Below are 15,775 nucleotides of genomic sequence, written 5' to 3' on the forward strand. Positions count from 1 at the left end.
CTACTGCATTTAGAACGTAACCAAGCGTATTCCACATCAATCATGGAAAGAAAACCATTTTCATCACGAGCGGCAATTCTCGAAGGAAAAGCTTTGCTCATTGTTACTCATTGTTAATGCTTCAAACAAAATTTAGCACAAGAAGAAACTTAATGTTGATTACTTGCAACTTTGGCTCTGAGGATCATCAAGGGAAAACATAAATTGCATCAGTCTGATAATAGTCCCAACGCCATAAAACCACTGTGATTATCATAGTCAGATGTAGGAGATACAAAATAGACACGGAGATTGACTAGAAGATTGAGATAGTGAAAACACGCCATTACCTTCAAATTCACTAATGGGAGAGAGACAACTTAAATCAACAGGATCAATATAAAAGAAGATTGTGATTTCATTAGCGAACATTTCTTTATAGTGTGCTTTACTTACTACTACCAAAGTTACAAAAAGGAGAGGGACAAAACACTGCGTTTCCAAAGACTAGATTTCTTGGGACGAGGTGGTCTGAAAGCAAAGTTGATGCCAAACATGTCGGAGGAAGTCAAGTTCATGTCGACGAATCCATGGAGCTTACCAACGAGGGAGGCACTCTCTCGGACATGACCCATGTCTTTGTAATCAGACCAGAGTCTGTGCGCCAGCTGGACCCGCCGGTGCCTTGTGTTCAGCGCAACTCCCCATCTCAAGAACAAGTTCTCTCTCTCTTCCTTGGATAGTTTCCTCTGCATCAGCTTGCTCAGCTTAAACCTCTCTCTAGTCAACGCCTTCGTGCTGCTTGTTTGTTTCCCACACAATACATAATTAAATATATTAGTACTAAACCAAAAAAAAAAAAGATATATATAAAAAATAAAATGTGGAATGGAATTTAAACCTGGACACTAGGCTCAGATCGTCGCTGGCTTTGCTATTATGGGCGATGTACTTGAGTCTACGGAGTTCGACCTCCAAGTACAAGCAGTCTTTCTGATCCCCTCTGAACAATAGAAAGAAGTAGCTTCTGTGGGCCATGGAGACGTTACACGTGTGCCATAACTCTATGATCTCCCGCTGTAGCCTCTTGAACTCTTCCGGCCAATTCAAAGGCGTGTCTAAGTAGTCTTGTATTGGGTCCAATGCAGCGTCTTTGAAACTCTTTGTCGAACTCAACCCCAAGAACAACTTCTGTTCTATTTCCTCCATCTGTTAACACGTGGACACGCAAAACGAAAAAATCATTATTGTTTTTTTTTTTTCTGGTTGGAACCAAATATAAGCAAAGAAAAAAAAAAAAACTAACCGAGCGATGAATGATTCGCTTGTCTTTCTGAGCAGCAGTCTCCTCAGTTTTCTCCTGGCTTGTAGAAGGGCTGCCACTCGTCTGAAGCTCAAACGCAGAAACATCAGAGGGGCGGGACAGAGATTCATTTGGTGATGACGACATTTCGTTGTGTGAAGAAGCAGTAGCATGCGCAGTTTGAGTGTCGCTAAAGCTTCTCTCGATCCAAGTTGTTGGCATGCTCCTCCCGCTGAACTCATCCTGCAGCAACCTCTCATTCTTGATGTCGCGCATCTCAGCTGCTTTGGCGAATCCTTTGTCGTACCAACTTGGCGGTGTGTCAGCATCAGCATCTTTCTCAAACCAAGATGGGGACGCGCTCGACAACACGCTTGCTCTGCAGCTCCGGCTTCTAGTCAGTTTCATGCCTCTGACCGGTTGTGATTCTCTCTCCGTAAGCCAAGAGAATGGCTTTTCAGGAGAGGGAGTGATGAATACTGGAGGCGTCGGGTTGTTGCTGCTAAGGCTTGTACCAAACTCATCAGGGGATGATTTGAAATCACAGCATGGAGGAGGGGTTTTCATGAGTTCGCTTTCTTGTTTTGGTTGAGTAGAGGCACTACTCACTTCCTTTACTCTTTCTTCTTCTTCTTCTTCTTCCTTTTCATCTTCAATTGGTGGTTGTATGTTCTTTGGCTCTGTCACACATACTGGTTCTTCTTCCTCTTCTTCCTCTTCTTCAGCTTTAGTGGATAGTTGTAGGCTCTTTGGCTCCGTCACACATACTGGTTCTTCTGCATTAACAACGTCAAATCTATCTGGACTGCTCTGCGGAATATTTTCCTGTGGATGTCTAGTGACATCTGACATAATCTCTGTTTCTATGCATCGAACTTCCCTGCAGTCATCCTCAGAATCTCCATCAGTCTCTTTACCCATTTCATCAACCCCTTCCTCCTCAGCTGGAGAAGGAAAAATAACTAATGTTGACGAGGCATTCCTCGGAACATGAGGTTGAGCTTCAGTTTCTTCTGTGTGAACTTGGGATTGCTCTTTAGTTTCTGCAGTTACAAAGGCATGCTGATGAAATGGACTACTTGACGCAGAATCTATCCTGAAATCTGAAAGCTGGAAGACGTTGTCGTCATAACTGTATTCAGATGATCGTGGAGACAAGCTGAAACGGTGAGCTGATATGGGGCTTAATGGTGTTGTATTCTCAGAGTCCCATGTACTCCGCACCCGCAGCTTCGGGTATTGATGTTCCACCAGCACCACCTGTGCAGCAGACAGGAAACAAAATTTTAATAATTTTGGAAAGTAAAGTGGATTTAAGTAGAGATTTAACATTACATTTACCTCTGTTGATAGTGTCTCTTTTGGTCCTTGTTTTTCTTCTCCAACCATTCGTCGAAGATCCTCAATCTCGCAACGAGCTTGCTTTAGCTCTTGTGCTAGTTGGAATACCTCTTTCTTGAGCTGCAATAAATGGAACAGTTCACAACTCAAATCTTCGGAAAAACTACAGTGATTGGAATGTTAACATGAGCTATTACTATTATCGTAATAGGGTGATTGGTGGAGCTTTGTCTCGTTACCTTTTCAACCTCGAGGTCCTTCTCCGTCAGTAATGCAGTTGTTGTGTCAGAGGCAACCGAAGGCTGACCAGGGCTTCTCAACTCACTTTCCAGTTTAGCCAACTCCCTCTGCAAGTGTTTCACTAAAGCTTTATCAGACATGACGACATTGACTTGTGCATTCGTTGTCACCTCCTTTGCACAGCTCGCGAATAGCAGTGTGTTTCTTGATTGCTCAACATGGATTCTTGCAGGACTCATGGTACATATTATGGCGGTTCTGGCATTTCCTCCCAAGGAAGACTGAAGTATGCGCGTCAGTTTTGAATCTCTGAATGGAATGTGACCAGTTTTTCCTTTACTGCATGAATAATGTTAGCCATATAATAATTAGTCATTGCAAAAAAAAAAAAAAAAAGAGAATCTTATGGAAGAAGCTAAGTGTGCTCAGAAGCTAACCTTAGCTTACGGATGACAGTTCCCAGCGTTAACAAACTTCGGTTTATATGACAACCTTCTTTCAACCTTGTGCCGGCTGATAATGATTGAGATGCACGTTCACTTCCAGCAAGATCAATAAAGTTCTGCAGGACCAAGTAGTTAGTCTATAGATCCTTTTCAACAACAATTTTTTAGCAGACAATGTGATGGAGAGTTTACCACTGTTGCTGTTAGTGTACTAAATTTATCGTTAGTGAAAAATTCACGAGCCGTGCTTTCAACTGTCTGTAAGAAAGTAGTAGAAGAACTAAGATATAAAGCTCACAAAGAAATGCAGCGTTTAAACCATAAAAATATAAATCAAGGAGATGCCTAACCAATCTCAAAATCTGATGAGACCGGGAGCTAACTTCATTCAGAGCTGTCTCTCCAATTTGCCGCTGAGCTGAAAATGATTAAATGACCATGAAAATTATTACAAAACATAACTAATTAGAAAATTTAGATATACCGGATTTAGACTGTCTTTTACCTTCGCAAACAGAAAGGAGCTCCTTGAAATGATTCCAGTCTCGCAGAGTTTCCTCTGTGAGTTTCTCAACAACTGTCCCTTTCTGTCAGAAGGAAAATGAACTTCGTATGAGAGATTACCAAACAAAACAAAAAAGAATGAAAATATTATATTTACCTCAGGATCATCTAGAAGTCTGAGCGGACTACTATCTGTACTTAAGAGATCTCGCACAGACTCATTATAGATCTCCATGGCGGAGAACTTTAGAATGAATTCTCTTTCCTTGTGCTGCTTACAGTAAGCAGATAAATTAACTACCACACGGAAACAAATATAGAATCGGCTGGTAAGAGATATGAGGATGCTTGTTCTCTTAAATTACCTTGTCAATGTAGTCATATATATCAACCAAAGTGCAGTGAGTAATTCCACTCATGGTGTATGTCTTTCCACTGCTTGTTTGCCCGTACGCAAAGACGCTAGCTGAAAACCAAGTGAAATATAAAGTAAGAGAAGAATAAAAAAGAAAACGTGAGGAAGAGTGAAATGCAGAGATGTCAAACCATTAACGCCACTGACAACAGAGAAAGCTACTTCCTTGGCCCCTTGGTCATAGACTTGCCTGGTACAACACTCAGGGCCGAACACTCTGTCTAGAGGCAGGCAGAGAATAATAATAATAATAAGAGAGAAAGAAGGAAGGAAGGAAGAGGGTTTGAATTGATGAAGAAAGGAAGGGAAATAAAAAAAGAATGTAATACCAAAAGAGTAAGCAGAAGGATACATGGAACGGTCAGAGATAGAGAGATGGCTCCTGTACATGATGGTAGTAGAGTTGATGCACTCCCAGTCAGGGGAATCATTCCTTAACATTTCCTTGTCATTTAAAGGTCGAAGACGAACAGAAACAGAAATCTTTTCTTCACAGCCGCCGCCGCCGCTTGGTCCTTGCATCTGATCCGCTTCCGTAGCCATCATCATACCTCCAGAGTAGAAAAAAATGAGAATGAAAACATTATATAATGGAGGCAAAGTGTAATAATAAGTCAATAATTGAGTCCAATCAATCATCTGGTCAAATTCCATGCCGGTAACAACCATGTGTGTCTCTTTCTCTACCAAACTAATAATGATACTAAAAGTAATATGTTACAGAGCAAGATCAGAAAACGGAGATTCTTGAGTCTGGAGTCTGGACTATGGAGACAGAGACAAAAACAAGATTCATATTATAACTATTCCTTTTTTTTTTTTTGAACAACATTATAACTATTCCAGGATAGGTTTTGCGGAGGTTTGTATAAATGGTCCCCCTAAGTTATATATATTTTATTGAATACAAAAGAAACAAAAATGAGATGCTTATGAATGGAATCAAATTTACCTAAGGAAGGAGGCCTTTAAGATGATGATGACACAGCCGCTTCTGTAGAATGTTCGACCTGCCTCAACGCTAACTCCATGTGCAGTGAGGACGACCCGAATCTTTTGTTTTAAATTTCACAAATTACTTACACATACATACACCTGCCTCCAAACAAAATAAAATTCCAATAAATAATATTCAGCAAACATGGAGTCGAAAATTAAAACAATGCCTCCTACACGTAACACGCATTAGATGAATTTCTTCTTCTTACCTCGTCCACCCTCCGAGAAGATAAAGATAACCAAAGGCAGCTCCGAGAAGAGAATCTGAATGAAGAAGAAGAAGAAGATCCAGATATTCTATGACTCTCTCCCTCTCTGGATTAATCGGATTCGCACAGCTGTGATCGTTAATGGCGTTTTTCTGCAATCTGGCAAACTCCTTCTCTCTTTTTATTATTAGCCTTCCACTTTACAAACTGCCGCGCTAAACTAAGCACTTTTTTCACTTTATTACCCTTTTACCCCTCTCAGTTTTTTTTTTATTTCTTTCTTTTGTTATTCCGAAACTAACAAAAATGGTTTTGTTACTCTATTCATCTCCGCTTCACCTAATTATCGATGTTAAGTCACAATCGCCGATTAAACTTGTAAATGCTAATTGCTAATTCCGCAAGCAATGCTTCATGCTTTCTACCAACAAACACTTTTTCCTAACCTTGTTTTAAGTTTCGTTAACGAGTTTTCGATCGTTATTCATATAAATTTATGTATAAATAATAAAATAAACACAGCACATGGTAGTTGCAGACCCGCTGCTGTCCATTTTAGTGACTACCTTTAAATAACGTATTTCGCTAAAAGCCAATGCATGTGCAGTGTTTATTTTTTCTTACTTACACCCTAAGTTCGTTGCCATTTATATACCTTATAATGTAAAAATAATGAGTTTTTCATGATTGTTTTCCAGATTGACATTTACACAGTGAAGCAGATTAAGATATAATCACAGATTAAAAAGTATAATCACCCACTAGCCGTTTCTTTTATTTATTTATTTCTGCATGCGTACTTCTCACACTCTTGTTGAAACATAGTAGAAATAAAAATGCAGAAACATAAGCTGAAATCCATGTACGGTTGACTTATTATTATCAACCAAAACTTGGGATTAACAAGAAGCACATGCTGGTTCGTAGATAAATACTAGTATAATACTAATAGCGTGGTCGGTAGTTGAAGTATTGAAGAGACTAGTGTTTTTTTGTAGTATTATATATCGTTTTCTATAGCTAATTAAAAACAATATTTAATATCTGATATAGTAAATGTATGATGGGCACTTTATATATTTGGTTCAATAATTCCGTGCTATAGATATTAATTTGAAAGGTGATATAGAAATGAAATAAATGAAAGGGGACATGCACATGATGTGGAAATGGACAAAAACCATACCGACTCACAATTATGAGATATCACATGATGATGCGGACAAGTCAACGCTTCTTATATCTAGGCCTTACGTCACAAATAGGCTGGGCTTAGCCCAGAAGACCATGTTTAAAAATACAAGCCCAGAACAATTAACAAATTCAGAAAATAAGTTTTTCTTTGTTTTGTTTATTCTAAACAGGCCCGTCTCTTTACTTTTTGAGGTTTCATGCGAGCTGTAATCATCTAACAACACACGAAATATTTTGCAAAAAAAACCATGTGCAAAAACACGTCTTGCACTTACCTAGAAACGGACTTAATTCTAAAGGAGGATGGTTGGCAAGTTTCGCAGCCATCTTCAGCGATCTGTCAAAATCTGCGGGAGCTGCGAATTCAATGTTGGCTTTCGTGCAGCCATATTGTCCAACAAGATTGTCATCTTCTCCAAGTCCTACTGCCCGTATTTTTCAGTCCCTTTGAATCTGAATTTAATTGAAGAGTAATCCGTGTAAAGGTGTGATTTTGTTCAGAGTCGTGCTTATAGCCTTTAAAAAAAAAAGGCATTTAACCTTTTTTTTTTTGGTCAAAAAGGCATTTAACTAGGACCCCTAATTTTGTAAAAATTCCAGAGACCCTAATTACAAAAAAAAATTTTTACATAGTACTTAAAATATTCTCTTAATAACATTTTTATATTTATTTGATTCAGAATTTAACTTCTGTTTAAAATAACTATCAATATCTCTATATTTTAAATAAAATAATAAAGATTCTACTTCTAAAAATTGCAAATATTTAATCCACATTTGTCTTCTTTTATATACTATGAGTTAATTTTATTTTATATATTTATGGAAATTTGGTAAAAAAATATGAAATTTCGAATATATAGTTTATTATATTTAATTTAAATGCTAAGATTTTTGTTTTTTTAACGGATACCAACATTTCAATCCCAAATTTGTATCTTTGTTATTAACTTACAAATTCATATTTTTTATCATGATTTTAATTTTTTTAGTTTATAACATTTTTATGAAGAAGAATCAGAAACGTTGATGTAATAAATTCAAAAAAAACTCAGTGTTATATATATATATATATATATATACATATTTCAAATGTTTATATGATTCAAATTTAAATAAAACTATTATTAACAATATCATGTAAAATATATATTTTTAACTCGTCTCAGGCCTCCAAAAATCTTCGCACAGCACTGATTTTGTTTGGTACATTGCATATCTATTGCTTTCGCTCGAAACGAATTTGACTAAAAGGTTGATTGTTTGTAGTTTTTGGATTAGTTTTTGGTTTTTGTTTTTCCAAAAACCATTTAGCAACCAATCAAAATTTTAAAAGAATAGATTCCCTAAAATGTAGGAAAATTAGTTTTTGCAAATAACTGTTTTCTTAACACAAAAACCAAAAGCCAAGTTTTCATAGTTTTTTTCTTATCTTACGGTGGGTTTCCAATTTTTTTTAAATTGCTTTTATTTTATTTATATTTTAATATAAGAAAAAAATAAAAAATGATAATTACTGTAATCAAAAAAGGTTTAGTAAGATTCATTTTCTTACTATTGGTACTATTTATTAAAATTCGTGATATATATTCTTGTATTAATTTTTTTTAAACAAGAAATAAACTTCTAAAATAATTTTTTTTAATATCAGACCAAAAAATCATTAATCCAATTTTTGAGAAACCAGAAGGATAATAAAGTTTTAAATTCCGAATTCAAAATATATTTATAATTTTATACAGTACTTTCCTGAACTTATAAAAGTACATTTAAATTTTATTTAGTATATTTAAATAAACTAGCTATTGATATTTTTATTTATAATAATATGTGATTTATAAAATATTTTAAAAATACAACTATTTTTTTTAACTTTTTAATTATGTATTTTCATTTTTGAACTGCAGTAATTATGTTGTCATATATATATATCAGAATGGGGGAATTTTACTTCTACACTTTCTTTGGTACCACATTTCAAGTATACCACTAGTATGAAGACATTTTCAAAAAATACACTTTTCATTAATGACCAAAAGACCATACTAGCCCTAACCTTATCTCTCTCTCGCGATCCTCTTTTCTTTCTCTCTCTCTCGCGATCTTTTTTCTTCCTCTCTGCCTCCGATTCACCGGAGATCCACCATCTCTCTCTCATTCCACCGGTTCTCTGCGGTTCACTCTGCGGTTCACTCTGTCGACTCCTACTTCTGTACAAGATTCCCAACTGGTATGCATCTAATTTCTCCTTTTTTTGTTTGTGTCGATTAATTTTGCGAAATTTCGATTTTGTGGTTACTATAGTCGAAAATCAAACAAGATTGCTTTAGACTTCTAATCTGTACATGTCGATCTAAGATAAACAATTCTGATTGTGAAAACATTGAGTTTTGACAACTTAAGACCCTTTATAACCCTTTGTAAATCTGAGTTATTTTGTAATGTAATTGATATGTTCAGTTCCTGAGAAGCTGTGTTCAAGCTTATATGAGAGCCACAATCCTGCCAGCACACATTTGCTTTAATTGTTGGTGAATGGTCGATTCACAATAAGAAAGTTGGCAGAATCTGAAAGTTTTGTTTTTGGTTCTGCGTTTCTTAACAGTTGTGACTTACGTGTCTGTCTAGTACTCAATGTAGCTCAATATGTTAATTATTTACTCTAATCTCTTGCTTGTTTCTTGACCATAATACAACAAACAGAGCGGTAGAATCCAATGAGATGTGGAAGACTCAGGAGCAAGAAAACGAAAGGCTCAAAATAAAATCAAGAGAGGAAAGCAGCAACAGCAGTAGCCAAATGAAGTGGAGTAGTAGTTTCTCGAAAAGGAGTTTGGATAAGAAATGTAGCTCCATTAACGAGGAGAGAAAGATCACTCATCAATCATCATTGGACAAAAGATTGTACTTGGATGATGATGATGAAGGTTTAGGAGATGATGAGAATTGAGTCTTTTCTCCAATCACGGTATATATGTCTATTTGCTATAGCTTCTGTTACCTTTAGCTTCCTTCATCTTCTGAGTCTCTTTGTAAATGACAGGAACAAACGTGGGAGAGGCTCTGTTGGTCCTAGGATGGATGAAAATGTCCCTTATCTTCCCACCGAGAAGGTTGATCAATTGCAAAGTTCTGATACAAGGGAAAGGAAGGTAGTCTTGCTGCAGCTTGGGCTCTAGCTAATCTATATTATCTTGCATGTTAGAAAGCTCTTATAAGGGTTTATAAAACTATTTATAAGAACTTATAAATCATTTTTAAGGTTTTAAAAATATATTTATAAAAGTTTATGAATCTGTATATAAGGTTTGTAAAAATATTATAAGAGTTTAATAATCTTCATAACACAATTTATAAGAGTTAATAAATCTTTTTCAAGAGTTTATAAATCTTTACAAACATTTAGAAGTAAAATATTCATAAAGCTATTATAAGTGTCTATAATTCTAATATAAATGTTTGTAAATTATTTATAGTAAATAAAAGATTATTTATAATGGTTTATAAAACAATTAATAAGACTTTATAAAATCAGTCTATAAGGTTTTTTAAATATATTATTAAAGTATAATTCATTTATAAGAGTTTATAAAATCCGTTTATAAGGATTATAAATAATTAATAAATGTTTATGAATGATTTATGAAGATTTAGAAATCATTTATAAATATTTATCAATAGTTTATATATATTCCTCATGTGGTGGAAAACAGCAAGATGATGTAGCAGAGGTTTGTGGGGATATTGAGTTTGCTGTATAGTTCATAGCTAAGAATAAGAGCGAGTGTCTCCAAGAAGAATGGGGAGTGTTGGGGAAGTCTCCGGAGGCGGCTTTAGATGTGGATCAGACGATCTTCGTGGTTACGGCGGAAGACGTGGAGAGGAGCAAAAGACGGTGTTATGGGCAGCAAGAAACTTCTCCAGCAAGAAGATTTGCTTGCTTTACGTCCATCGTCCTGCTTGGCCTGCCTCCTGCAGTGAGAATCTTATGCTTCTCTTTCTCTCTGACTTAACTATTTTGTGGTGAATTATAGAATATTTATGGATGTTGAATTGTTCTTGAGTGTAGATTTGCTCATGAATCATGATTGAATCTTACCGAGTCTATATATATATCCTTTAGTTGATTGTGGATGATGTTAATGATGTACCTCTGTTTGCTAAGAAAATCTGAGAAATGATATAATTGTTTTATAAAGAAGAGGCAGAGAAACCATATCAAATTATATCATCATAATAAAATCCTTATAAGACTTTATAAAGATAATAAATAATTTATAAATATTTATAAATCATTTATGAAAATTCAGAAATCATTTATAAACCTTTATCAATAGTTTATATATATATTCCTATAAATGATTTATAAACCTTTATAAAATCACTTATAAGAATATACCAAATATTTATAAGGTTTTATAAAATCATTTATAAATATTTAGAAAGGTAATTTCATTTATAAAGTCTTAAAAATCATTTATAAGATTTTATAAATCTTTACATTTAGAAGTAAAATATTCATAAAGCTATTATAAGTTTAAAAAGTAAAATCGATGATATAAATACATGAAGATGCTCGTTACTAATTTTCTGAAAAACGAAACTAGAGTAAATGTAAAGTACAAATGATTTACAGCTTACAATCACTTATAAGAACACGTGTTATACATATATATATTACAGAAAGACATGTGTCTTGTTTCTCTTATATGTGTCAAAAACATATATATTACATATAAAAACACGTGTCTTATCTCTCTTTCTGCAACTCCAATCTTCTTGAAAATTGTGTTTCCTTCTGAAAACATAAAAACATAAGGCTAAATATATATATTGTTTTACGGTTTCTTTTATAAGGCCTTATAAATATAAAAATTGTAATAAATACCTCAAGCGGATTACCTTTATAAAATCACTTATAAATTTTATAAGAGCTTATAAAACCTCGTATCAACCATCTATAAAGTTTTTAAAACATATATAAATATTTATAAGATTTTATAAATCTTTTTCAAGAGTTTATAAATCTTTTTCAAGAGTTTATAAATCTTTTATAAGATTTTATAAATCTTTACATTTAGAAGTAAAATATTCATAAAGCTATTATAAGTTTAAAAAATAAAATCGGTGATATAAATACATGAAGATGCTCATTACTAATTTTCTGAAAAAAGAAACTAGAGTAAATGTAAAGTACAAATGATTTACAGCTTACAATCACTTATAAGAACACGTGTTACACATATATATTACAGAAAGACATGTGTCTTGTTTCTCTTATATGTGTCAAGAACATATATATTACATACAAAAACACGTGTCTTCTCTCTCTTTCTGCAACTCCAATCTTCTTAAAAATTGTGTTTCCCTATGAAAACATAAAAATATAAGGCTAAATATATATATATATATATATATATATATATATATATATATTGTTTTACGGTTTCTTTTATAAAACCTTATAAATATAAAAATTGTAATAAATACCTCAAGGGGGTTACCTTTATAAAATCACTTATAAATTTTATAAGAGCTTATAAAACCTTGTATCAACCATCTATAAAGTTTTTAAAACATATATAAATATTTATAAAACTATTTAAAAGGGTTTATAAAACTATTTACAAGAACTTATAAGCTATTTATAAGAGTTTTTACATTTATTTATAAGTGTTCATAAATTAATTTACAAGGTTTATAAATCTATTTATAAGAGTTTATAAATCACCAAATTAACCAACTTTTCACTATTTCTTTGCTTATTAAGGAACATCATTCTTTTACAGTTTCTTTTATAAGGCCTTATAAAAAAGTATAATTGAGTATTGAGATGATTGAGTATTGAGAGATACTTGAGGTTTCTGAATTTATAATGGTTTATAAAAATTTATAAAGGGTTTACAAAACCACAATGTTAGATGAACGTCTCAGTTCTGCAGATGCACATAATATATCCAGACCAGATATATAGCCTTCTAGGACCTTTCTCACAGAAATAGCAAAAGCCTGATTAACAAGAGTATAGTGGCTCTTGTTATTGGCTTCTTCATTTTCACCTACTTTACAGCTCCCCCATGTCCCTCAACTTCCAACTTGAAGTTCATGAAATGGGTCTACGAAGTTATGGAGAAGAAAGACCAAAGAACCAAAACAGCCTATGTTTCAAAGAATCTGTCCCAAGGCGTCAGTGCTTGATAACCAATGCCACAAGCTCAGACTTTTGTGGGTTGTCCTATCAGCTGGCTCAGAGCATAATCCATAAGAGAGCTTATGTATGCTAATAAGAGAAGAACACCTTGCAGGGCATTCAACGCCAACCTAACCAAACTTAATTCCTATTAAAAAGCAACAAAATTGTCAGAGAATGTGGCCAAAAGTAGAAGTAGTCTCAATATACTTCTTTCATTTCATCTAAGCACTAAAGATATTCCATTGTTCTGTAATTGATTACTAAGAATAGAAATCTGAGAACATGACATCGTAATCTTCCCTAAGATAATGATTTCGTCGTAACTCAATACAGTACATCGAGTACTAAACTCAAATCAATAAAATTGATACTTCTTTTCCCCCAAATCATTTCCTATTAGGTTTCCGATCCTAGCCACTCAAGTGAAATGCAAAGCTCATGTTTCCACGCATACAAACATGAAAAGCGTAAATGGTGAACTTACAGAGGCAAATGAAGAAGACGGAGGAGAAGCACGAGTTGGAAGAAGAAATTGGCAGCTCTGAGAATGTAAGGACTCTCAATTACTTGGTGGAAGGTAAAGCTCCTCCTGTTTGAGCTTCTCCAGAAGCGAATCAATGCTCGTCGCCACCGTCATTATTTCTCAATCGAGGAGAAAGTGAGAGATCGTCTTGTTCGCCTGAGCTTGTAGAGTTTTTCAGCTTCGTCGGAGAATTCGTCAGCGCCGTCCGGAGAACTCGTCAGGATCGTCGGATTTGATCACCGTCGAATTCGAAATCAATCTGGAAACTCTCAGATTTGGAATTGAGGGAGAACGAGAGTAATTTAGGTTTAATTATTCAGGGGTATAATGGTACTTTGTCTATTAAAATTTTAATGGTAAAGTTGAAAAGTGTAAAGTTGAAAAGTGGTATTAGGAAAGTGGTATTAGTGGCAATTCCCCTATCAGAATTGTGGTTCATATATCTAGCTCGCATTATTTTCTCTTATAAAATAAATTTATTTTTAAGTGGTAATATTTTGTATTATTTGTTGTTCATAGTAAGTAATATTTTACTACTAATTTTTATTTCAACTCAAACAAAAATAATCATTCAAGTTTTCTAAAACCTAAAACTATACAAAAATCAGAAATTTTAGATAAATATTTTAATATTTTATAAAAACAAAAACCAAAAGTCAGAAACCAAAATCACCATTCGTGTTTTTTCAAAAACTAAAATCTACTGCAAAATCAAAAACTAGAAACTAAAAACCAAAATCTAAAAACTAAAAATCAAAAACCAAAAACTAAAAAATAAAATCTAAAAACTATCTAAACAATCATCACCTAAGAGTAGTCTGTGTGGCTTGTATTTTTGGGCCTATTGATCCCCTCTTCTCGTTCAAAAACAATTATCATTTGGGTTTTTGGAGGTTTCGCCATCTTCTTTCTTATTAATTTTTTTTTCAAAATATAAGATTCTAGTAAACAATATTCAAATTATCTTGACTGAGAATCATGAGTGGAATGGGATGAACTAAAAGTTGGTTTCGGTACAAAAAATAAGGCCCAACAGTATTGTTACTTTTTCTATTTTATGGTGAGACATTTTATAAAATTCGTTTTGGAAAGCTTCATGCTGTTGTTTGTGTGGTCCTAACTAAAGGCTTCTATTTTGTCCCCCTGAAATGCAATGATGCCAATTGCAAATTTGTCTCTTATACGTGTCTCTCTCTAATTGGTTTACAAAAGGAGAATTCTCTCAAGACCCCACTTGCCTTGTGATACTTAAAGTAGCTCTTTAATCACCACTCGTCCTCAAAATGCTTTCTACGTACAATAACATCAAATTATTGGCAAAGTATATTTGTTTGTGAAGAAGAAAGAAAAGCAATTAACTTTTTCTAAAGAGGATTTGGAAGACAAGTGCGAGGTTGTACGGAGGAAATCTCGGTATCAAATCAGCTGAAATCTGGTGGGTTTAGGGTTTAATGGAGTTATGGGACCAATTGATTTACATATTTTGTATAATATATTGTTTTTTTTTTTTGAACACAGTATAATATATTGTTCTTACTGTAAAATCACAAATAAAGTGATCTGTGTGTATATCTTTTGGACAGTCTTCACATGCATCCCCATGCACCATTTATTTCTTCTTAACAAAATAAATCATCCAAATTAGTATGGGTTGGGTCTAATCATATCATCACGGCGTTCTTGAGGTGACATATATTGAATAATGAAAAAGAGAGGGTAAGGAATAAAAATGTGGAAAGAGGTGATTTTAGGTCCAAACATGTATGCCTGCAGAAATGAAGACGCAGACCAATTTTTATTCTTTTTCTGTTCATTCCACTCACCCTCATAATCTGCAAAATCTCTCTCTCTCTCTAGGTAAGTGCTTAATAACAACAGAATCTACGTACACACACAAAACATAAATTATATTTATACTGACGCCTAAGTACATTTATATTTACGTGGATGGATTCTCGAGTCGAGGGAAACACATACAATGCAAGATCGGACTTTTGGAAAATTGTAGTATAAGCCAAACAACGCATAGTATATGTGAAAAATGTGCAATGATAAGACGAAGTCTATATGAATGCTTATTTTTTTGTAAACTTATATTGATGCTTATTACGATTTTTAAAAACATAAATGTCGATGTTGCAGTGAGGACGTTTGGTTCAGTAAGTAGAACTTCTCGTCATCTAAGTATCTCTCTATCCCTTCAAATGTAAATGTACTGACATTACATCAACACACAAATCAACTCTAACCATTATAAACCTAGTTATTTTAAACACACTACATCAAAAGATTATTAGTTTTTAGTTTTAATAATTTAAATACATTATTTATCTATAATTGACTAATTTCATTATATCACATTTGATTTTATATTTGATTTTGTTAAATTTTGTAATTTTATGTCTTCATTATTTATTAAAAATTATTTT

The 15,775-nt window shown here is 33.7% G+C and overlaps 1 protein-coding gene and 1 long non-coding RNA gene across 5 annotated transcripts; one reads left to right on the forward strand and one right to left on the reverse strand.

Annotated features, from left to right (window-relative positions):
• Positions 1 to 359: 359 nt before the first annotated feature.
• On the reverse strand, positions 360 to 5,840 carry LOC106358474 (kinesin-like protein KIN-7H). Of its 4 annotated transcripts, none has more exons than XM_013798283.3 (15): positions 5,437 to 5,840; positions 5,181 to 5,327; positions 4,558 to 4,779; positions 4,360 to 4,449; positions 4,179 to 4,279; positions 3,971 to 4,084; positions 3,815 to 3,896; positions 3,660 to 3,727; positions 3,502 to 3,567; positions 3,301 to 3,425; positions 2,863 to 3,202; positions 2,624 to 2,743; positions 1,286 to 2,542; positions 881 to 1,188; positions 360 to 777 (listed from the first exon to the last, which is right to left on the reverse strand). In XM_013798283.3, the coding sequence occupies exons 3-15, from the start codon at positions 4,775 to 4,777 to the stop codon at positions 447 to 449; spliced, it is 3,222 nt and encodes a 1,073-aa protein (XP_013653737.1). In that variant the 5' UTR covers positions 4,778 to 4,779; positions 5,181 to 5,327; positions 5,437 to 5,840; the 3' UTR covers positions 360 to 446. The 4 variants fall into 4 exon arrangements, with proteins under 4 accessions (XP_013653737.1, XP_013653736.1, XP_013653735.1 ...); XM_013798282.3 differs by having other exon boundaries at positions 5,181 to 5,323; positions 5,437 to 5,839; XM_013798281.3 differs by lacking the exons at positions 5,181 to 5,327; positions 5,437 to 5,840 and having other exon boundaries at positions 4,558 to 5,046.
• A 1,573-nt stretch (positions 5,841 to 7,413) lies between these two features.
• On the forward strand, positions 7,414 to 10,828 carry LOC125576542. The gene is made up of 2 exons (XR_007314968.1): positions 7,414 to 9,598; positions 9,674 to 10,828. It is a non-coding gene; the product is annotated as an uncharacterized LOC125576542 (long non-coding RNA).
• The last annotated feature ends 4,947 nt before the right edge of the window (positions 10,829 to 15,775 follow it).

This window comes from Brassica napus, chromosome A7 (genome assembly GCF_020379485.1).
Source record: "Brassica napus cultivar Da-Ae chromosome A7, Da-Ae, whole genome shotgun sequence".
Taxonomy (NCBI): Eukaryota; Viridiplantae; Streptophyta; class Magnoliopsida; order Brassicales; family Brassicaceae; genus Brassica; species Brassica napus.

Excerpts from the sequence above, each read along its gene's own strand:
- LOC106358474 (XM_013798281.3), bottom strand. The coding sequence starts at position 4,897 with ATGGTTGTTACCGGCATGGAATTTGACCAGATGATTGATTGGACTCAA. Across the intron at positions 4,280-4,359 it reads TGTTGTCAGTGGCGTTAATG|CTAGCGTCTTTGCGTACGGG; the intron begins GTTTGACATCTC and ends CTTGGTTTTCAG. Across the intron at positions 4,085-4,178 it reads TATATGACTACATTGACAAG|CACAAGGAAAGAGAATTCAT; the intron begins GTAATTTAAGAG and ends TACTGTAAGCAG.